Raw genomic sequence first — 23,303 nt, 5'->3', positions numbered from 1 at the left:
TCAAGTGCACACAAAACATTCTCCAGAATAGATTATGTTAGATAACAAGACAAGTCTTGACAAATTTAAAAGGCTGACATCATACCAAGTATCAGTGGAATGAAACTAGAGGCAGAAGGAAAACTGGTATTTCCACAGGCAACAAAAGGGACACTAGAGAAGTGGCATTACATTAAACTATAAAGCTTCTGCACAGCAAAGAAAACAATCAGCTTTGTGAAAAGGCAACCTACAGAATAAGAGAAACTATTTGCAAACAATGTATCTGATAAGGAGTTAATATCGAAAATATATAAGGAACGCCTACAACTCTATAGCAAAAAAATAAAAGCAACCAATGAAAACATAGGCAAAGGACTTGAATGAATAGAGATTTTTCCAAAAAGACCAAAAAATGACCAACGGGTATATGAAAACATGCTCAATCAACATCATTAATCATCAGGAAAATGCAAATCAAAACCACAGTGAGATAATACCTCACACTTGTTAAGATGGCCATTATTTTTTTAAAAAGAGGAAGAAAATAACAGGTGTTTGCAAGGATATGAAGAATTGGTGCCCTCGTGCACTATTGGTGGGTGTGTAAAATTGTACAGCCTCTATGGAACACAGTTTGGAGGTTTCTCGAAAAATTAAAAATAAAACTACCATATGATCTAGCAACCTCACTTCTGGGTAATTATCCAAAAGAACTGAAAGCAGGATCTTGAAAAGATATTTGCACTCCCATGTTTATTGCAGCATTATTCACAATAGTCAAGAGGTGAAAACAAAGATCCACTAAACAATAAATGGATAAAGAAAATATGATATATCCATATAGTGGAACACCATAGAACAACCATAGAAAAGAGGGAAATCCTGTCCTATGCTACAGTGTTCTCAAGGAAATGGGTAGTTGCTGTTTGATGGGTATAAAGTTTCAGTCATGCAAGATGAAAAAGTTCCAGAGATCTGCTGTATAACGTTGTACTTAACAGTTAACAATACTGTACTGCACACTTAAAAATCTGTTAAGTGTATAGTACAGTATTAACTGTTACATAACAGATATATATATATATATACACACACACACACATACATATGTAACAGATCTCATGTTATATGTTTCTTACCACAATGAAAAATCTTGTGTGGGTGAGGTTACAAACACAAGTGTCTGCAGGACTAGGCCAGTACTGTAAGTGAATAAAGCTGGGCAGGGGATAGAGCGAGCATAAGGTACAGTGGGCTGTGTTAAAAAAGGCACATACCCTGTGTAAGGGGGCAGTCACCATTCAGCTCCAACCAAATGCTGTCATGCAGAGCAGAGGCCCAGTGGGACCAGTTTTTATTTTTTTCAAATAAGTCATAAAACCAGAGTTTTATAGGAACTCTCCTTATTTTTAATTCAAAATAGTTGAAACTCTCTGTGTGTAACCTCCCCTCCCTATCCTAGCCCCTAGCAAACTAAAGCATACGGGGCATTCAGCCAGAGTGGCCTGCTTACAATCTCTGTACTTGAAAGATTAATTTCACACTTGTATACAGGATTGATTAAAGAGAAGGGGAAAGACCAGGGACAGAGAGAGTAATTAGAGGCTTCTAGGTAAAAAGTAGTGACAGCCCGAGGCAGAATGGAGGCAGAAGAAATACAAAGAAGAAGGCAGAGTGACTTGGCATTAAGAACATAGAATGGCAGGATTGGTCAGCTGATTTGGTGTGGGATGGGAATGAGATGGAGGAGATGAAAACCTTTTTGAGGTTTGGAGCCATTTGAGAGCAAATTGGTGCCATTGTGTCCTCTTCTGTAAATCCTTGAATGTGTATTTCCTAAGAACAGAGATATTCTCTTCCATAGCCATAGTACAAAGATCAAAATCAGGAAACTTAACATTTGTACAATACTAAGTCATAGTCCATATTCAAATTGTATTAATTATTCTAGTAATTATGCATGATTTTAATACGACAAAAACCAACATCTAGACAGAACTCCAAGAATCCCTTGTAGGAGAGCTGGCAGAAATACATAACGAGGTGCTGCCTTGTTGCATGCCTTCCCCTTTCCTGGATGGTTCCTAGCCACCCTCCAAACAGGAGCACGTGTATAACCAGGCCACCAAGCTGGTGGAGCCACAATGGATAGTAATGTACAGCTTCTGTCTATGCATAGGGTACTAGGAAGGGAATTCCATAGAAGGCATGCCATAAGAAAATTGAATTTCTTTGGCATGCCGACAGTAAGTTCCATGCAACAAATATCTGTGAATCAGCTACTATGAAGTCTGTGGGAAGGACACATGAATGCCTATTAGAAAGGTCTGAGGAGGCTTCTTGGAGAAGACAGGAATGCTGAGCCTCCAAAGAGAGGTAGGAGGTAGGACTTCTCCAGAAAGGCCTGCTTCTGACAGAGACAAGGTGATATGGAAGCACTCTGGTTAACAGAAGATAATTACAATCCTGGGATTCATGCTTGTATACAAACCAGTTAAATAGTTATAGAGATAGTGACATAGAATATACCAAACAATAATACTGCAAAGAGGCTGATTGCAAATTTGGATTGGGTGACAAGTGCCTACCATTTTCCTAACTTATGGGAATGATTGCTTTAAAATGGTAATGAGGAATGAGAAAATTGTTGACTAGGGACTACAGAGTTTAAAAGCACCTTTTCTCCTAGCCCTTTGGGAAGCCAAGGTGGGCATTGGCACTCAGGAGTTTGAGACTAGCCTGGGCAACACGGTGAAACGCCATCTCTACTAAAATAAAAAAAATTAGCCAGGCATGGTGGCACATGCCTGTAGTCCCAGTTACTTGGGCTGAAGCACTAGAATTGCTTGAACCCAGAAGGTGGAGGTTGCAGTGAGTCGAGATCGTGCCACTACACTCTAGCCTGGGCCACAGAGTGACACTCTGTCTCAAAAAAAAAAAAAAAAAAAAAAAAGTGCCTTTTCTTTTTTCAGCAAAGTATCTACTTTAGGTATATATCTGGCATTTTCCCCCTTATTATTTATATCTTTCAGGAGAACTACTATAATTTAACCTAAATATATTTGTACTTCTTTTTCAAGGTGAGGACCAAGGATCATGTATTTGATAATGTCGGCCACCTTATCAGATACCATATGGATAACAGTTTGCCAATCATCTCTTCTGGAAGCGAAGTAAGCCTTAAACAACCAGTGAGAAAAGATAATAATCCAGCACTTTTGCATTCCAACAAATGACAGTATTGAAGCACCATCACACTGATATTTCAAGAAACCCCATTTTGTATTAGGACACAAAGATAATTTAAACTTTGTAGATAAAATAGAGCACAAACTGTGAAGTGCATCTTTCCAAGACCATCATGGACCAGGTCCTCTATAAAATGAAGAACTAACAAAAATTGGTCTTCAGAAATGAAAATCAGAAAAGAGGAAGAGGGTTGGTCATTTTAAAAGAAATTATATGTATGCACGGATGTCACTTTTTAAGGCCATATTGCATTGATAACAAGCTAAAAGCACAACTAAAATTTCACATGCTAACGACAACTTGAATGAACTGCTGGGGCAGTGGTATGTGCCTTTCAACTTGATAATTTGGGGGACATTTTCATATTGGGAGATTAATTCTAAGTATCTTCATGTTCTATGACTATAGAACCATTTGCCAAAAAAAAAGCTTTTCTTGCTACAAAAAATAAGCAATTTTCTTGAGCCTTATTGACTTTATTACATTTTCTGTTTAGTAGCATTTTTCACTGCAATGTTAAAATAAATATGACATTGAATTCGAACTGTGTGTATGTCAGTGGAATCAAATCAAAAGCCACTAACATGGCTGTCTGTTTCATTGGACTGTCCCATTTGCTGGTTAAAAGGATGGGGCCCAAATCCTCTGGCCTAGCATTTCTCAGTGTTTGCTATTCAGACTGTCTAAATACAGCATGTGACAAGCTGAACAGGCCAAATCTATCAGTCATTTCTGATTTCATTATATTCTCCCCCTCTTCCTGCTAAAAAGACAAAAAACAAAAAACAAAAAAACAAAAAAAAAAACCTCATGAGTGCATGGATTTAAAAGAGGGCAAACAAAACCAGTATTCTTCATATTTACTATTCAAATTGGTTTCATTCTTAGTAAAAGTACAGAATCTATTTGAAATTATAGGAAAATTTCTTCTTGATTGGCTGACACTGAATCATAGTTTCTCACCTACATATATCCTTAGCACCTTGTATAGATATGATCAGACAAAATGCAGAAGGAAAAAAAAACATATTGAATGAAGCACTTGGAAAGATTTTCCACATGTAGACCAACTGGTAAACTAACAGAGTGAATGAGCATGGTGTACAGACAAGCATTACGCTGAGTCTTATCAGTGTGACCTTCAGCAAGTTGCTGAATCTGTTTGGGTTCCAGTTTCCTTGGCAATAAAATGAGCTAAATGGGCTAGGTGAATTTGGAGGACTATTTCAGTCCTAACTTATAGTATGAGTCTCTAAAAAGCAAGTTTTTCATTTGTTAGAGGTCGTTATTGATAACCAGTCTGTATAGTTAAGGTAAAAAATTAAGCTTTTCTTCTATAGTCTGTGTCCATACTCACAGAATGAATGGCACACCTGAGATCAACATTCACATAGTTTAGACTCCAAACTATTCAGTCTAAAATACTGAAACTTTGGAATATAGGGAATTATGATAAAAGTGGATTTGGTTTGAGTAGCAGAAAACTACTTCTGTCCTTTTCTTGCCTTTGCAAGAAAAATGTTTTTTGGTTTTTTTTTTTAATCTTGAGTTATCTGGATATTGCCTTAACTCCATTTCATTTTGGCTATGTAGATACAACTTAGTCTTTGTGATTGTGATATATTTGCTAAGTTTTAAATAAAACTTCTTTTGGATAGAAATCATTAGAAACCAAGCATACTGAACTCTAATATTTTACTGTAAAGGCTTATGATTTTTATTTCTACTGCCATTAATTTTTTAGATGGATTTGTTTCCTCTTACACAACTAGAATTAATGTATTTTTCACCAGTTTTCCATATACCTTAGGTCTTGATCGTTTGTCCTTAAAAAGGGGATCAGCATGAATATAGACAGTAGAAATGTATGGGTAGTCTAACCACTTTTATCAGAGACAGAGCAGGGCTGTGGTCTCACTCTAGCTGAGCAGAGTATTAACTTGGTAGCAAGAGTTACTGATACAAATAGATGCAATGACTGTAAATGGTGTCAGCAGTACACATGGATAATCAGTATTTGACTGTAATAGTATAGTAGTTAAATACAGCACTTAAAAATACCACAGACACAGTTAAAGCAAAAAGAAACAATAAAAGGAATGTCTGCATGCTATTTTAATCTCACATTCTTTATCTGTCTTAAAGTGGAAATCCATTTGCCTATAAATACCTGTAAATGACTTTAAAAAATAAATGATTATTGCTTTGTGACAATTGACAGAATATGTCTGATGTTTGGGATTTGGAAACTGTCATTTGTAAAATGTATCAGGGAAACACATTGGCTCAATCAAACTGGATAATTCAAGGTGAGTTTATTAAAGGGACTATTTACAAAGGTGTGGGCAGAGTTTAGGGAAATCAGGAGGGAGAATGCAGTGCCTTGGGGCCAATTAAGGGAGAAAGGGAAAGAAACAGCTAACAGAATCTGGAGAGGGAGCTGTGTGCAAGGGCTGCCTTTTAGGAGCTGTGGCCTGTAGTGGAGGAATGCAATCAGCCCTGCTGACTCAACTAAGAGGCAGTGGGGGGCATTCATAACCCGATATTTTTCTGCTCCCCCTATCTGTCTCCTGCTGGGATTCTCCACTGGCCCAAGTAACTTGAAGACAGAGAGCAAGGGAGCTCCTTGATGCAGTTCTGGAGGTCAGCCTCCTGGGAACAGAGGGGGATGGAAAAGACTAGAGGGGGAGATCTGGAAGGGCAAATAAATGGAGTACATCTAGCACAGAGGACTTTGAAGAGAGTCAAGCTTCTAAAAGCATTAGAGAGGCTTTGGGTTAGCCAGTAAGGCAAAGCTAATTTGCAGAGAAATAAGTCCAGATTCTCAGGTAACCATAAATGAATTACAGCAAAAATGTCAACTTGTTATTATTATTAAAACTCAAGCTATATTTTGAAGCATTGGTTATTTTGCTCAAGAACAACTTCAAATGCATTTCAATCTTACAGAGATACTTTTAATCCCACCTTCATGTTTCTTGCAATTCCTTCTACTAATTTTGCCATTTTATTACTTGTAATTATATATGGAAAAGTAATGAACCTGACCCTGTTACCTTTTATGATTGGAATTATAGACCAACAAAAATTATAATATGAAATCACTATGTCAAACATATGTGAAATATACCATCTGCATCTGTGGAAAATATTTAAGTATCGACATATTAGTGTTAAAAATGAATTGTCTGTAGTTTGCCATAGTCTTACTAATGGGACAAACGGTTTTAGTCTGTGAATGAAAGAGAATTTATCACTACAGACTCTGAAAACATCAAAAGAATAGGGGAATGCAACACACAGTTCTACACATATAAATTTGACAACAACTTGGATGAAATAGACCAGTTCCTCAAAAAGTACAAACTACCACAATTTAGCCAATATGAAATTGATCATTTGAATAACCTTATAACTATTATGAAAACTGAATTCACAATTACCTCCCCTAAAGAAATTCCAGGCTCAGATGTTTCATTGGAGAATTCTTTCATTTGAAGAAATAACATTAATGCTATACAATTGCTTCCAGAAAATGGAAGAGAAGGGAATACTTCTCAATTCATATTTTGAAGGTAAAATTACTCTGACATCAAAACCAGACAAAAACAGCACAAAAAAAGAAAACTACTGATGAAATCTCTGTGAATATGATCAAAAATCATTAACAAAATATTAGCAAGGATTATTCCCCAATATATAAAAAGAATTATGCACCATAATATGACTAAGTAAGGTTAATTCCAGGAATACAAGGCTGGTTCAATGTTTGAAAATCAATCACTGTAATCCACTATATTAAGAAGCTAAAGAAGAAAAACCACATGATATCAATTGATGCAGAAAATGCATTTGATACAATTAAACATCGATTTATGATAAAAATTCTTAGTAAACTAAAAATAAAGACCGTCTACAGAGGCCACGCTTGGTGGCTCACACCCGTAATCCCAACAGTTTGGGAGGCCAAGGCAGGCAGTCGCTTGAGCTCAGGAGTTTGAGACCATCCTGGGCAGCATGGCAAAACCCCATCTCTGCAGAAAAATTTTAAAATATTAGCTGGGTGTGGTGATGTGCACCTGTAGTCCCAGCTACTCTGAAGGCAGACATGGGAGGATCACTTGAGCCTGGGAGGCTAAGGCTGCAGTGAGCCATAGCTGTGCCCTGGCACTCCAGCCTGGACAATAAAGTGAGACCATGTCTTAAAAAAAAAAATCTACAAAGAACCTACAGCTAACTAACATTATACTTAAAGTCATGGCCTGAGTCATTTCCCCCTAAAATGAGGAGCAAGGCAATGACATCTTTTACCACTATTCTTGTCAATATACTACTGGAAGTTCTAGATAGTGCAATAAGACAGGAAAAGGAAATAAAAGGTATTTTATTTAAAGATCAGAAAAGAAGAAATAAAACTGTCCCTATTTGCAGATAACATGATTGTTTATGTGCAAAAAATTCCGAGGATCTACAAAAACCCTCAAAATCCCCAAATCCAGAAAATGACCAAAAAAATCCCTCCTAGAACTAAGTTTAGCAAAGCTTAGAGGATACAAGATAAACATACAAAATTAAATTGCATTTCTGTATATTAACAATGAACATATAGACACAAAATTTAAAATGCAATACTATTTACAGCTGCTAAAAAGGACATGCATGTAAACCTAACAAAATACGTACAAGATGCACACTGCAAATGACAGAATGCTGATGAAGGAAATCAAAGATCTAATAAATGGAGAGGCATACTGTGTTCATGCATTACAAACTTCAACATAAGAAAGATGTCAACTCTCCCCAAATTGGTACACAGACTTCATGCAATTCCTGTCAAACTTTCAGCAAGATTTTTGTAGATATAGACAAGATTATTCTAAAATGTATGTGGAAAGGCAGAAGAACTAGAATAGCTAAAACAATTTTTAAAAAGAACAAGGTGGGAGGAGTCATCTTACCTGATTTTAAGGCTTATTATATCATTTTAAAGACTGTATTGATGTTGGTGGAGGAATAGATACATAGGCCAATGGAACAAGATGGAGAAACCAGAAACAGACCACTCAAATATGTCCAACTGATTTTTGACAAAGATGCAAAGCAACTCAATAGATAAAGGCTAGTCATTTCAACAAATGGCGCTTGTGATGGTTAATACTGAGTGTCAACTTGATTGGATTGAAGGATGAAAACTATCGTTCCTGGGTGTGTCTGTGAGAGTGTTGCCAAAGGAGATTAATATTTTAATCAGTGGACAGGGAGAGGCAGACCCACCCTCAATCTGGGTGGGCACCATTTAATCAACTGCCAGGCAGCTAGAATAAAGCAGACAGAAGAAGGTGGAAGAACTTGACTTGTTGAGTTTTCTGGCCTTCATCTTTTCTCCCATGCTGGATGCTTCCTGCCCTCGAACACCAGACTCCATGTTCTTCAGCTTTTGGGCTTTTGGACTTACACCAGTAGTTTGCCAGGGGCTCGTGGGCCTTTGGCCACAGACTGAAGGCTGCACTGTCAGCTTCCCTACTTTTGAGATTTTGGGACGCGGACTGGCTTCCTTGCTCCTCAGCTTGCAGACGGCCTATCATGGTACTTCACCTTGTGATTGTGTGAGTCAATTCTCCTTAATAAACTCCCCTTCATGTATACACATATCCTATTAGTTCTGTCTCTTTAGAGAACCCTGACTAACACAGTGCTGGAATACTTGAGTATCTTTCGGCAAAATGAACCTCACACTTTACACAAACCTTAAGTAGATTGTGGACTTCAGTGTAAGATGTAAAACTATAACACTTTTAGGAAAAACCTAAAAGAAAATCTTCAGGATATAGGACTATGCAAAAACTTATTAGACTTAACATGATCCGTAAAAGGAAACACTAGTACAGTGGACTTCTTCAAAATTACAGATTTTTGGCCTGGCGCGGTGGCTTATGCCTAATCCTAGCACTTTAGGAGGCTGAGGTGGGCTGATTGCCTGAGCTCAGGAGTTGGAGACCAGCCTGGGCAACATGGCGAAACCCATCTCTACTAAAAATATAAAAAATTAGCCAGGCATGGTGGTGTGTGCCTGTAATCCCAGCTACTTGGGAGGCTGAGGCATGAGAATCATTTGAACCTGGGAGGCAGAGGTTGCAGTGAGCCAAGATCATGCCACTGCACTCCAGCCTCAGCAAAAGAGCAAGACTCTGTCTCAAAAAAAAAAAAAAAAAAAAAAAATTACAGATTTTTGCTGTATGTAAAACTCTGTTGAGATGATGAAGGACAAACCATAGACTGAGAGAAAATATTTGCAAACCACATATCTGACAAAGAACAAAAATCTAGAATGTAGTTAAAAACTCTCAAAACTCAACAGTTAGAAAAAATACAACACAGGCTGGGCACAGTGGCTCAGCCTGTAATCCCAACACTTTGGGAGGCCGAGGCGGGGGGATCATTTGAGGTCAGGAGTTCAAGACCAGCCTGGCCAACATGGTGAAACCCTGTCTCTACTAAAAATACAAAAATTAGCCAGGCATGGTGGTGCATGCCTGTAATTCCAGCTACTCTGGAGGCTGAGGCAGCAGAATCGCTTGAACCCAGGAGGCAGAGGTTGCAGTGAGCCGAGATCACACCACTGCACTCCAGCTTGGGCAACAGAGCAACACTTCGTCTCAAAAAAAAAAAAAAAAGAAAGAAAAAAGACAATGGAAAGTGGGCAAAATATATGAACACAGATTTCACTGAAGAATGTATACAGGTGGCAAATAAGCACATAAAAATATGTTTGATATCATTTGCCAGTAAGGAAATTAAAACCATAATGAGATATCACCACACACCTATCAGAATGGGTAAAATGGAAAATATCAACACCACCAAATGCCAGCCATGAGAAGAGAAAGTAGATCACACGTACAATCCTGGTAGGGACATGAAATAGTACAGCCACTCTGGAAAAGTCTGGCAGTTTATTAAAAAACTGCACGTGCAACTAACGTTAACCAGCAACTGCACTCCTGGGTATTGATCACAAAAAAAATGAATCCCTATGTTCACACTAAAACTTGTACAGGAATGTTCGTAACAGCTTTGTTCATAATAACCAAAAACTGGAGACAACCCAGATCCTTCCATGGGTGAATGATTAAACAAACTGTGGTGTATCCATACCATGGAACACTATTCATCACTAAAAAGGAAGAGGCATTGAGAGACGCAGCAACTTGGATGAATCTCCAGAGAATTAGAAGAGTGAAAAATGCCAGTCCCAAAAGGTTTTATTTTATATATATATATATACACACACACACACACACACATATAAACATTTTGGAAACAATAAAATTATAGAAATAAAGAACAGATTGGGGTTGCTATGGTCTGAATATTTGTATCCCCCTAAGATGCATATGCTGAAACCTAATCATCAATGTGATCATATTAGAAGGTGGGGCCTTTGTAAAGTAATTAAATTAGTGCCCCTATAAAAGAGGCCTCAGAGAGCTCCCTTAGCATTTCCGTCATGTGAGGACGCAGTAAGAAGGTGCCTTCTATGAGCCAATAAATGGGCCATCAGACACCAAATCTGCTGGTGCCTTGATCTTGAACTTCCTACTCTCCAGAACTAGAAGAAATAAACTGCTGTTGTTTATAAGCCATTCAGTTTATGGTACTTTGTTACAGCAGCCCCAGCGGACTAAGACAGGGGTTAAGGAGGGAGTTAGTAGGTGGGAGGGAAGTGGGTACAATTATAAAAGGTCGACATGAGGGATCCTTTTGGTGGCAGAATTGTTTTGTATCTTGACGGTATTAATATGGATATCCTGGTTATGATGTTGTAGTATAGTTTTGTAAGATATTATTGGTGGAAACTGGGTAAAGCTTACAGGAGATCTCATTTCTTCCATGTGAGTCTATAATTTTCCCAAAATAAAAAAGTTTAATAAAGTTTAGGGGTAAAACCTAGATATATCAAGAGACTTTAGGCAAATTTCTACTTTAACACTTGGCAGCTCCACTGAATATAGTATATCCACAGAACATGGTGATAAGATCATCTTGGTAGTCCTGGGTCCCATCGTGCTAGGACTAGGAGGGTCAATTGGAGGAGCTGCATGAGGTTACGTTCTTGAAGGGCCTCAAATGTAAATATCTGATATTATTTCCAGAGATACGCTGATAAGATCAAAGGATGGCAAACAAGGATGTTGTAGGAGATATAGCCAGTGCTTTGTCCAGACCCCCTGGAGTCCCTCAAAGCACTTCTGCCTACCCCTTCCTTGGCTTCTGTGTGTTTTGCTTCTGTGTCACTGTTCATTCTGAGAACAGATCCAGGCTAGTGAAGCTGCTTTGGGTCACCAAGAACCAGAACGGCCTGTGAGTTTACACCTTGCACCATCACTCGTACAAGAGTGCAAAAGCTCAGTTCCTTCGCATCTGTTACATTCCAGAGTTCAGGATCAGGGTGGGGGCTGGTACTTCTGAAATCATACCCTTACGTGGCCTCTTCTCCTAGCTTTACCCTTTTCTTCACTTCCTTACTGGTTTCTTCTGGAAGCCCTTAAAAAATCAGCTGTATGACTTTTCTTCTGGGAATCCAACCTCAGATCAAATAACTTTCAACATGTATTCCATTACTGGACTAGTCTTAAGTATTCAAATGCATTAAAATTTTTAATAAATATGAATGCATACAAATTTATAAATGTTAATAAATTATACATTTTCTTATGAATGGCATCATTATATTATGCTGTATTTTGTCAATATGGATTGAACACACTATGTAAGCATTTAAAATATACACCAATTTTATAATCTTGTTTTGGTACATCTTTCTTTTTTAATCTGCTGAATGTTTTAAGAAACAAAAATGGAATGGCCTGAGCATCTCTTGCCATTTGAGTGGGTTTTAATTCCACATTCAAATATAATTATTGCAGCTTTGGATCTTTAAAAATGGTCAATATCACTTCTGACAGCTTTTACTGGTTTCTGATTAAAAGCCTCTGGTGATCAAAAGCCTGTGATTAAAAAGCCTAAACATGAAATCCAAGCCATTGGTGCTTACGCTCTTTTGACCAAAGTAGCAAAAGACCTAACTTTCATCCAGCCCATCTCTTTCTTGGGCAGGGAGAAAAGAACTTGGTGACAACAGAGAACTGGAGAGGAACAATAGGAATTATTTACTTACTTACTTTTTTTTTTTTTGAGACAGAGTCTCGCTCTGTCGCCCAGGCTGGAGTGCAGTGGCACGATCTTTGCTCACTGCTAGCTTCGCCTCCCAGGTTCACGCCATTCTCTTGCCGCAGCCTCCCGAGTAGCTGGGACTACAGGTGCCTGCCACCACGCCCGGCTAATTTATTTTTATTTTTATTTTTTGTATTTTTAGTAGAGACGGTTTCACCGCATTAGCCAGGATGGTCCCGATCGCCTGACCTTGTGTTCCACCGTCCTTGGGCTCCCTAAGTGCTGGGATTACAGGCGTGAGCCACCGTGCCCAGCCTATTTACTTACTTTTAAGAGAGGAATATGATCTCATTCATATGATTTTGTATTCCTAAATACTGCCCTATTTTTCAAAAAACAAGTAATTTTTCACACTTGCCTTGATAAATATGTTATTTAAGCAGAAAAAATTCATAGCCAGCATATTTTCATAAAGTATAAGCAAATTTCAGAGGAATTACAAGTTGATTGTTTTAGTAATAAGAACTCGAACCTCTAAATGTCTATTATTTTATTTATTTATTTAGTTCTTTGAGACAGACTCTCACTGTGTTGCCCAGGCTGGAGTGCAGTGGCTGACCTCGGCTCACTGCAGCCTCCGCCTCCCAGGTTCAAGTGATTCTCCTCCCTCAGTCTCCCAAGTAGCTGGGACTACAGGCATGTGCCACCACGCCTTGCTAATTTTTATATTTTTGGTAGAGACGGGGTTTCGCCATGTTGCCTGGGTTGGTCTCAAACTCCTGACCTCAGGTGATCTGCCGGCCTTAGCCTCCCAAAGTGCTGGGATTACAGACATGAGCCATGGCGCCCCACCCAAATGTATATTATTTTAAAGTCGCTATAGAAAAAGTGAAAATATTTAAAGTAGTTAACACTACATAGAGTTGGTTTAACCAAACAACTCACAATAAACTTACTTGATATTGATGAAGCCAAACATAGTTAATAAATAAACAGTAATAACAGCTCGTAAAGACCATGACTTCCTGGGGGAATGGTGCTATTAACATCCTCCTTCCAAAACTGGGAATTCCAATTACCTTCAACTGTGCATGAGCAAGAGCTTTGTAATATTGCACATCCAACTGATGATCATTCTTGATAAACCGGAAAAATGCACTCATTTTAATTTACAAATTCTTAACATTAGTAACTTCCTATATCTTACTTGGTGGATTTCTAGTTGTATGTAAAAATAAAAATCTACAAATTATTTTCCTATGATAATTGAAGAAATGCCTTGGGCATTTGTATCATTTAATACAAATGAGGTATACCAGTGGACCATGGCCCTATTTGGAGTATCACTGGTCTAGACTTTTCAAATATAATCACTAAAAATGTATCTTAGTCATGAATGTTTGGTTGCCAAGAATGTAAACCTACCTTTATTAACTTCTTAGGGCTACTGTAACTAATACTGCAAACAACAGAAGTTTATTGTCTCACAGTTCTGGAAGCTAGAAGTCTGAAATCAAGATGTGGTAGGGCCATGCTCCCTCCAAAGGCTCTAGGGAAAAATCCTTTCTTGTCTCTTCCAGCATCTGGTGGCCCCAGACGTTCCTTGGCCTACGGCAATCTAACCCCAATCACCACCTTTACCTTCACATGGCTATCTTCTCCCTGTGTGTCTCTTTGTGTCCTCTCTTCTTCTTATAAAGACACCAGTCATTAGACTTAGGGCTGATAGCACTTTGGATAACACTTCTGTGATGACATTGCTTTAACCTGATAGCTTTGACACCAAAAAAGAGGAAAAGGGAGAAATGATGGTTTAGCTTTACCTAAGTTTAATCCCGAATGAGCTCATATTAAACAATTGTATCAGCAAAAACCATATTTCCAAATAAAGTCACATTCTGAAGTTCTAGGTGGACATGAAATTTTAGGGAACATGATTCAACCTCTACAATGACCCAAGCCAGCTCAAGTCAAAAAGTTTTTAAGGTTTAGTTATCACAGAATGCAAGGAAAAGCTAAACTGTCTGGCTTTTCAAAGTACAGGAACCAGACAGATACATGGCTTTCAGTGGCAAAAGTTCATGATCTTCAGTCTAGGGTCTACCATGTATATGACACAGTTATGGAGGAAGCATATTTCCCATAAAATACAGGCAAGTGTAATAAAAGTCTGCTTCTCCTCTGTATGGCTACCACCTTGCTCAGTTTTGTGGAATCTTAGTTATCTGGGAAGGGAATACGATTGGCCCAGCTTGGGTCTAGTGTTCCCCTTTGATTCAGTCAAGTCTGGCCAGGACGGTGGGTGGTAGGATGGTGATGGTGGTGAGGTCATAATGACTGTGAGCAGGAGCAGATTCTGTGAGAAGGGACTTGAGCAGAGTGGGCATTTTGATCCACATGTCAATATTAAATGATCCCAGCACAGTGTTTGGCACAAAGTAGGTGTTCCCAAAATACTGTTGAATAAGTTGTAAATAATGGTCTGATCTTCCTTGGTTCTTTCCAAGTACTCCTGTTCCATCTCTAGCACTTCCTATTTTTGTCCTGTTCTCATGAAGCCATATCCTTTGTGTAGACTCTTTGTTTGTCCCATCCCATAAGCTCCTGTTGCCCTCGGCACACATTCACCCTTGTCTTTCTCTGCCATCCACTCCCAGAACACCTTCCTGGTTTTTCCTTACTACCTGAGACCCCAGTGTGTACTCTAATTCAATAAGCCATAGTACATAGAAACACAATGGAAAATAATGTTTTTACATTTAAAAGCTGTTTCTCACAATCTCATCTCATTTTTTTTTTTGGCCACAATCCTGAGAAGTGGGTATTATCATCCCTATTTTCAGATAAGGACTTTGAGGCTTTTGACTGTTAAATTGTTATGGACAATGCTAGTAGGTAGGAGAACTGGGGCTTGAACTCAGATCTTCTTACTCTAAGTTCTGTGTTCCTTTGAAGATAGTACTCTTTGATGATAGCACTTTGGATAGCACTCCTGTGATGACATTGCTTTGACCTGATAGCTTTGACACCAAAAAGGAGGAAAAAGGAGAAATAATGGTTTAGCTTTACCTTTATAAATGCTTGTTAGTGGGAGGGACCCCATCTCATCAACAATGTGACATTTTCTCTTGAAATGTCTCACCCAGCTCATAGGTGTGCCCATTTAAAACATGCAAGGTAAACATCGAGCCAACGTTTCACAAATAATCTTTTGTCCAGCATTTGAGATCTTTGGCAGTTTTACTTTCTTCTCCCACACTTGCCTTCTTATCCCAGAATGCCTCTGTCTGCTTGTGTTTCTTTGGATGTTAGATTCATTCCTTGTGCACACCATTACCTGACCTGTGTAGAATGCCTTTCCTATTCTCCCAGGCTTAAAGCTCTTCTATGGACCACCTCCTTCCTGCCTTCTTCTCCAGACTTACCTCTAAATGTAAGATTCCTGCACTTTTGCTGGTCTGGCCTTTAAATTGCACTCATGCTAATCAACTGACCTGTTGAGCTCTCTCCTTCTCTTCTTCCTTGAACCTGCCTTGATAGATTCATCTTTAGGTGTTCACTTTCCCTAGAATTATTGCCTATTCTACTCTTATTACACTTAGTAAACAATTTTTATTATTATTTATCTTTCTACGTAAGCGTCTTGTAACTCAGAGTGTTGGTACCTTGAGCATAGGGGTCCTACCCTGCACCTAGGCCAGGACTTAAACAGGATAGGTGGTCAAAGAAATTTAGTTGAATATATCCATAACTCCACCAAAAACCATTTTTAGAGGCATGGCAGGATGGGAGGTTGATTTATTCTTTATTTTCCCTCTTTGTCACGTATATGCTAGTCTCACTAAAATATTTTGTATGTAGTGATGAGCTCTGGGTTTGGAGATAAAGGACCTGGTTTCAGATTCTGCCTTGTATTAGCTGTGTAGCCTTGGACAAGTCATTTAATTTATTTTTATGTAAGTTTCTTCAACTGGAAAATGGGTAGGAATACCTGTCCTAACCCCCCACAGTGTTGTAGTGAGAACCAAATGAGATGATGCTTGTGAAAGAATTTACCAATCTGTAAAGCACTGTATAATGGATTATAAACACTGCCTCCTCATGTGCTTCCCCTGACACGTTTTATGCTTTCATCCTTCTAAGAAGCAGTTGGTTGTGCATGGGGATCACCTGGCATTCTTGCTGCAGCACTCCATCATAACCCTCAGCACAGAATGCAACATACAGTTTGGCAATCGACTTCAGTGGGATGTGAAAAGTGAAAAGTGCATTTAATTCTCACTAAGATGCCTTGGCTCAGATTCAACAAATGCCATTTACTTGAAGGCCTTTTATTTGCTTTTTCTGCCCTCCCCCCTGCCAAAATCTTCATCTATTTGTTCATTTATTCATTTACTCATTTAACATAATTGTTTTGAGTGCCTACCGGGGTCATGTTAGACACCCAAGAAGTAAAGTGAGTACTTCAAGATATTCACATTGTACTGAGTGTAACAGACACACAAAAACTTACAGTAGATATAAGAACTATAATAGGATATATAGGATACACTGTGTACAGAGGTAGGAAAGATCATTTTTGCGAAGTGAGGGAGTGTGTGTCATGAAAGGCTTCAAAGGAGGTGCTAGTCTATCTTGAAAACTAAGTAGCAGGAGAAGTAAGGTAGAGGCGATGCAGGTGAAAGAAACAGCTTTCACAGCAGGTGAAAGAAAAAAAGCGCTCTGGGAACCATTGTTAGCTCAGCCTGTGAATTCATTCATTCTATTACAGTGGGTTAAATTACCTGTTGTTTGCCAAACCCTATACCAGTTTATGGGGTTACAGGGGTCAGTGTAGGCATCATGGGGGCGGACGGTGAAGTAGCAAAGGAAAACCAGCCACATTATGAAGAGCCTCGAACAACCATTTTACTCCGTGCCAGTACACATGGGAAGGGGTTGAAAGGATATGTGGACCTGCCGCCACCAATTCCTTGATTATTCACTGGAACCCTTTCAGCCAGAGAAGATAGACACAGTACTGGGCTTTACTGAGGACTGGGTGGCGCTGTCTTTAGGGGCAGGTTAATAATATACACCTAAGTGACAAGAACACTCACACCCGAGGAAATTAGAGTAGTAAATAGACACGTGGAAAAATGTGCCATCTTGTCATAATTAAAAAAGCAAAAATGTAAACAAAGCGGCACCTAGTAAGGTAGAAAACAAAGCAAAATATCTAAGGCTGTTAAATAACGGGGAAGCAGGCGCCTTAGAAAACAAGGGCAAATGTAAAAAACCTCTAAGGCAAGAGTTCGGTGGGGAATCTGCGGGATTCTGTGTGCTGAAGCGCAGGAGGCACGAGTCACCTTTGCAGTCTCCGGTACCAAACGGGCAAGGGGTTCCCGTAAGACTGCTGCACCCTGGCCGAAGGTAGCGGGTGAAGCGCCTCGGCGTCTCTAGGCAACCGATCAGCCCGCCCACTCCGGGGTGACTTCCTCGTAATTGGCTCTCGAATCCACCAATGGGCGCACAGGGGGAGCTTCCCGCCACCTCTGGCGCCCGCTTTCAAACAGCCGTACTTTGCAACTGCAGGCGGACTTCTCAACCAAGCTTGAGGAAGGCGGAGACTTCTGCCTCCTCGCTCTGCCCTGAGCCGGCACGGCTCCGCCCATCGGGCGAGCTTCTAGTCGGCGATTGAAGGAGGCGAGTGCTCCTTAAGGGCCTCCGCCCCGTGGGTTCGGTTGTGACTAGGAAGGAGCTAGTGGAGGAGAGCCAGGGTAAGGAGATTTGCTAGAAGTTGGTCTTCCGCCAGGACTACAGTTTCCTCGCGGTAACAGCCTCCGTGGCCTCCGGTAAGTTCTGATTCACTGGTGGTCTTGGACCTGGGGTTAGAGGAGTTGCGGGGTCCTCGGGATGCTGGCTGAGGGTTCCTGGGGGGCTGACCTGCCCCCTCCCCGAATCCCTCGGTGGTGGACTGCCCGCATGTTGCGGGCTCAGCTTTTACCTTTAACGTGTCATTTAGACCTCTTCATTCCTCCAATATCCTACTTAGAAGTGACATATGGGAAGCCCGCCTCGTTTCCAGGCTGCTGGGGTCGCCCTGAGACCCTACTCTGCGGACCCCGCCTTAGTCACCCTGGCGTCACGCCTGGCTCACAGTAGGTGCTCTGTGCACGTGTGTTGACCGAGTACAAGTGACGCTGGCACCCGAAGCCAGCAGCCCCGGGCATCCTGGGCCCCGTGCGGCTTTGGTCGTGTTTGTAGTGCCGTAGCTGACGCCAAACAGTTCCTCAAGGTCATTCGCTCAGCCTGTGGATGCTTATTGTGTATTAGCATTACTCGCTCCGCTCTCTGGACAACTTGAATCAATTTGTCCAAAGTGCTGTTATTAGCACTGATCACAAGATGTTGTGATCATTTGTTTATATGTCTATTTTCTTTCCCTCCATCGTGTCCTGTTAAACTTTGTAATCTTGAACAGTGCCTGGTAAATTGTCGAATGAATGAATAAGGTGCCTCCACCAGGTGTTGCAAGTCTAAACCGGGCTATGTGCTCTGGCTATTTCCATTCTAGAAGGCGAGTTATGTCAGCAAGTAAGTAGAATTTCCCAACTCCCAGTGCAATTCTTAGAAACCCCTTTTGTGGGGGTTTATAACCCTTCCTATATCGTAGTCATGAACTCGAGTCTGATTTAAGCCTATTATCACCTTATACATTCATAGTGCGTGACAATGAACATGCACTCCCTAGACAGGTGAATGCACTCAACTAAAGAGAAGCTGAAGTTGAAGCCATAAGAAAAGCATAAGAAATACAGTCTGAAAGTGCAAAGGAGTGGCCAGCTCCATGGGGGAACAGGCTTGGGAGGGCATCTTGAAGGAGGGTGGCATTTTTGTTCCATAGGAGGTTGCATTATTAGAAGTGACATTTCTCATAGGCTGCACATTCACCTTTTCTCAGATATGCGGAATCCTCTTTATTCCCTAAACCTCTTCGGTAGCTGGCAGACTCCTATTCATCAGTAATAATGTCATAATAGTAATAAAACTACAATGTATTGCTTGGTACATAGTGCTGATTACTTTACATGTAGTATCTTGTGAATCCTCAGAATCAATCTTTGAAGTGGGTATTATTTTTACCCCCATTTCTTTAACGTAGAAGCAGAAACAGTTTGCTCAAGATTGCACTGCTGATAAATTGAAGAGCCAGAATTGAGCCCAGGTTGTCTGAATGAGTGCCCTCATTCTTAGAGCCACTTGTAGCCATATTGTGTCCTTTAAGATTTATTTCTAATCTAAAAGCTCTTTTTTTCTGTAAAACTTCTCTAAACTATCCTTTCTTCTTAGGAAAAGTTAATTTGTGCTTTGTACTTTCATCTACTACGGAATTTATTACAATATGTTATTGTAACTGTTTATAGCAGTGGCTCTATCTAAGAGAGGATGAGCAGAGACAGTCAGCTCCTCATGGCTGGTACCATGTCTTAGGTGCATCTAGGATATGATCTGGAACACAGTGGGTATTCAATAAAATTTTATTGAAATAATGAATTCGTATAAGGTAACATGCCTATGTCATATTCAGTCAACAAATATTTGTTATGTACCCACCATGTGCAAGCAGGCAGATACATTTTAATTCTGCCTTCAGGGTGCTTATAGTTTATTAGATGAAGCAAAAACAATGCTACTTTTGCTTTGTAATCTTTTGTCCAAGTAAACACCCATTGGTGTTGTTGCAAGGAGGGCAGAGAAAACAACCGGGGACAACAAAAGGAATGCTGGGTCAGAGCATCCATCTGAGTGTAACAACAGGACATACTTTTTATAGTCTTGTTAAGGGTTCAGAAAAAGTTATCTAGGAAGAAAGTCTACCAGACCGCTATTGAAGAAGAAAACCAAAACATACTGTATACTTAATCTACATCATGATTTCTCAAGTGGTCAGCCTTGAGTCAATAGATATAGAAAATTTTCGTTATTTTTACTAGTGGCATAGTATTGACAAATTAATTCAAAATAATTTTACTAGTGTAAATGTTAATTTTCAATATATTAATATTGATAGTTTTCAAGATGGTTTAGCAGTTGATATTTTCACCAGCAACTCATGAGCCATACAAAATACAAAATAGTCACCACTGGGTGATAACAAGTTTTTTTTTTTGTTTTTTTTCTTTTTTTTTTTTAATCTAGTGGTTGAAAATGGCATATTGTTTAAATGACACTTCTTTGAAACATCACGAGCTTAAGCATCTTTTCAAACTAATTGATTTACACTTTTTAAAATAAATTGTCATGTCAGTCGCCCAATTTTATATTGGATTGTCTTTTTCTCATTTCTTTGTAATAATTTTATATTGGGACTTTGTCAGGTGCTTTGCAAATATTTTTCTCATTCTTATTTTTCTTGACTTTGTTATTGATGTATTTTTTCATACATAATATTTGACTCGTTAATGATGTCTTTTGCCTTAAACAAAATTTTATTTTTTGTGGTTAGGTTTCCATCACATTTTTCTTTATGGCTTTTGGATTTACTATCTTGCTATTTTTTTTTTTTTTTAAAGAAGTCTCTTTTGTTGTTCTGAATATTATACTAAAGTCTCTGGTAGCAGTGATAATGAGTGGTGATTAATAAGTTAAGGTATTAGCTTTTATTTTAAGTCTCATTTAAAATATGTATTACCTTTTTACTATATATATTTTTAACCACATTAAGTTGATCAGGTTTCCCTTTATGTCTGAAATCATTTCTTAAAGTCTTTTATAGTTTATAGTTCTGATAAGGAAAACTTATACCTTCTTCAGTGGGGGAGATTTTGGTCTTTTCAGGTATTTTTAGATGTCTTCTTTAATGACATGTTTTGAATTTAAAATAACATTAAAGATATATACTTTGATATTTTACATTCTCTTTACTTTAAAAACAAAACCGTAAGTATTCTCTATCTGAGAAAAAGTAGCTCTCTATTTAAAATATTAGTAGCTACATTTTTAGCAATAGGCTCTTATAAATCTTAATGTTCTTTTTCAATAATCAACATCAGTTGATGGCAGGTTAATAAAGGATTGGAACAAACCTCTCTTCTCTAACTTAATGAAGAAGAAAGTAACCCAAATTCCATATTTTGTCTTGTATTTATATTTGAATGAAAGAAAGGTAGAAGACACAGAATTCAGAAACAGAAAGGATTTTTTCTGCCTGCAGGATTCAGGAATTTCTTTAAGGTCCAGCTTAATTTCATCTCTTTTAAGGACATAGGATTTAATTGGGCTAGTATTTTCAATGTATATAGTGTTCTGTAGAATATTAAGTCTATTTGCATAGTGGAAAAAAATCTAGAGACATGAGATTGTGTGTTTTTCCCTCACCATTTCATGTTACAGGCTCTTTATCATATTCATATCTTCGTCTTATGTTGACATACAAAAGGATTCTTATAGATAGACTTTGATTTATTTTCCTCGATATGCATGTCTCTTCCCCCGTTTAGCCCTGGCACAAGGGTAGAAAGGAGTAGGTGTGGTCTGAGAAGCAGAGGCTGGAGGGTTTTAAGTTGAGGTAAAGTCTGAGTTGCTATGAGTTAAAAGGGACGGGTTGGGTGTAGGGACCAGAGAGGAAGGGATTAGAAGGTAGACTGCAAATTAGAGGTTGGCCAAGAAACATAACTCAGTCTTTGAAAAACAAAAACTTGTCATAGGGGGTTTTCACCACTGAAGTTCATATGTGTGTTAATCTTTAATACCATATTCATCTATTCTAGCTTGCATATTTTCTTTTCACACTTTAATATCTACAACATAGACTGCGTCTTAAAATTAATGTTATGTCATAATTTGATTGGCTACATCTCGTTCCTACTGCTACAAATGGAACTGCATCATAGAATCAAAGACATCTTAGATCTGATGAAGTGGGATATTGTCTGCTCTAGAGCTATTGGCTTCTACAAAAGTTTGTGATATAGTTCGTATCTGTTAAGACGAGGGAGCTAAGTTCTCTATGGTAAAATGCATTTGGATTGCTGGGTCTCCATGCTTCTGATTTTACTTCCAATTTAATGACATTTTAGAGCTTGAAAGGTGTAGTGAATGAGTTGTGGCTCAGGCTCACATCCAAGTGCATTTCATTGGCATGAACAGCAGTGGACTGAATGGAGGGCAGTGTTAGGCCAGGTAATTGATGGCACCTGCCTACTTTTTTGTTGTGATTGTTCAGAGCTTTGAAGTTCTGAGGAGTTTATGTATAGTGTCAGGATCCCTAAGTACAATTTAAATCAGCAGCAGCTTTTTTGAATGTAAGTAGTTGAAAACCCATTTCCTGCTGCTGCTTCTGCCGCAGCAGTGACTGCTCCCCAGGGAACTCTTGCTGTTGCTTTTGGAATTGGAAGTCCACAGTGGTGGAGCTTCACAGCCTTCACTTCTGTTTTTCCCGAGTATATTGCCAGAACCTGATTTTATCAAGCTTAAGAGGAGGACATTTAAGACTTATATTTTGTTGTGCACTCTATGGCATTTACTGAATTGTAAATGGTTTCTGGGTAGTAGTCATTCACTCATGATTTCGGGGCCTTCTTCTTGTAAAGCATGATATTTGGATTTCTGATATTAAAAAAAAATGAAGCAGTAGGGTACTGCCTGTGCCATGTTTAATATATCACATTTGAAATTTTGTTTGAGCTTAAGATTTTTACATTTGGCACATTTCTAGTTTATTATTATTGTCATCTTATTTTTTCATGTCGGCAAAAATCTTACTGTTTTATACTTTTCAGACCACTAGAAAGGTCTATTCATAGCTTTATTACCTATTTGCATGTTTTCTTTTCCATGAATTGCTGTCATATAGCTATTTTCTATGAATCACCATTATTTTTATTGGCCATAATTGAGTTATACATATTTTCTCC

General features: G+C 38.9%; 2 protein-coding genes and 1 long non-coding RNA gene across 12 annotated transcripts in view; 2 read left to right on the top strand and 1 right to left on the bottom strand.

Moving 5' to 3' along the window:
* Nucleotides 1-5,454, top strand: part of SHC4 (SHC adaptor protein 4) — a 140,100-nt gene extending 134,646 nt beyond the window's left edge. Inside the window, exon 12 of the mRNA XM_004056153.5 lies at nt 3,063-5,454. Coding sequence (XP_004056201.3) covers nt 3,063-3,218 — 156 coding nt within the window. The 3' untranslated portion in view covers nt 3,219-5,454. The remainder of the gene's footprint in view (nt 1-3,062) is intronic.
* Nucleotides 5,455-17,288: 11,834 nt separating this feature from the next.
* LOC109023475 (uncharacterized) lies at nt 17,289-18,565 on the bottom strand. The gene is made up of 2 exons (XR_002002873.4): nt 18,392-18,565; nt 17,289-18,269 (listed from the first exon to the last, which is right to left on the bottom strand). It is a non-coding gene; the product is annotated as an uncharacterized lncRNA (long non-coding RNA).
* Nucleotides 18,100-23,303, top strand: part of CEP152 (centrosomal protein 152) — a 72,736-nt gene continuing 67,532 nt past the window's right edge. For 7 of the 10 annotated variants that reach the window (XM_055363273.2, XM_004056152.5, XM_055363271.2 and 4 more), the window contains exon 1: nt 18,100-18,239. The gene's annotated coding sequence lies outside the window, so the exon portion shown is untranslated. The remainder of the gene's footprint in view (nt 18,240-23,303) is intronic. The other 3 variants (XM_055363276.2, XM_055363275.2, XM_055363277.2) reach the window with 2 other exon arrangements.

The sequence above is a fragment of the Gorilla gorilla genome, chromosome 16 (assembly GCF_029281585.2).
Source record: "Gorilla gorilla gorilla isolate KB3781 chromosome 16, NHGRI_mGorGor1-v2.1_pri, whole genome shotgun sequence".
NCBI classification, from domain to species: domain Eukaryota; kingdom Metazoa; phylum Chordata; class Mammalia; order Primates; family Hominidae; genus Gorilla; species Gorilla gorilla.
Note: the sequence above shows the minus strand (reverse complement) of the source record. Positions and strands in the feature narration are given on the sequence as shown.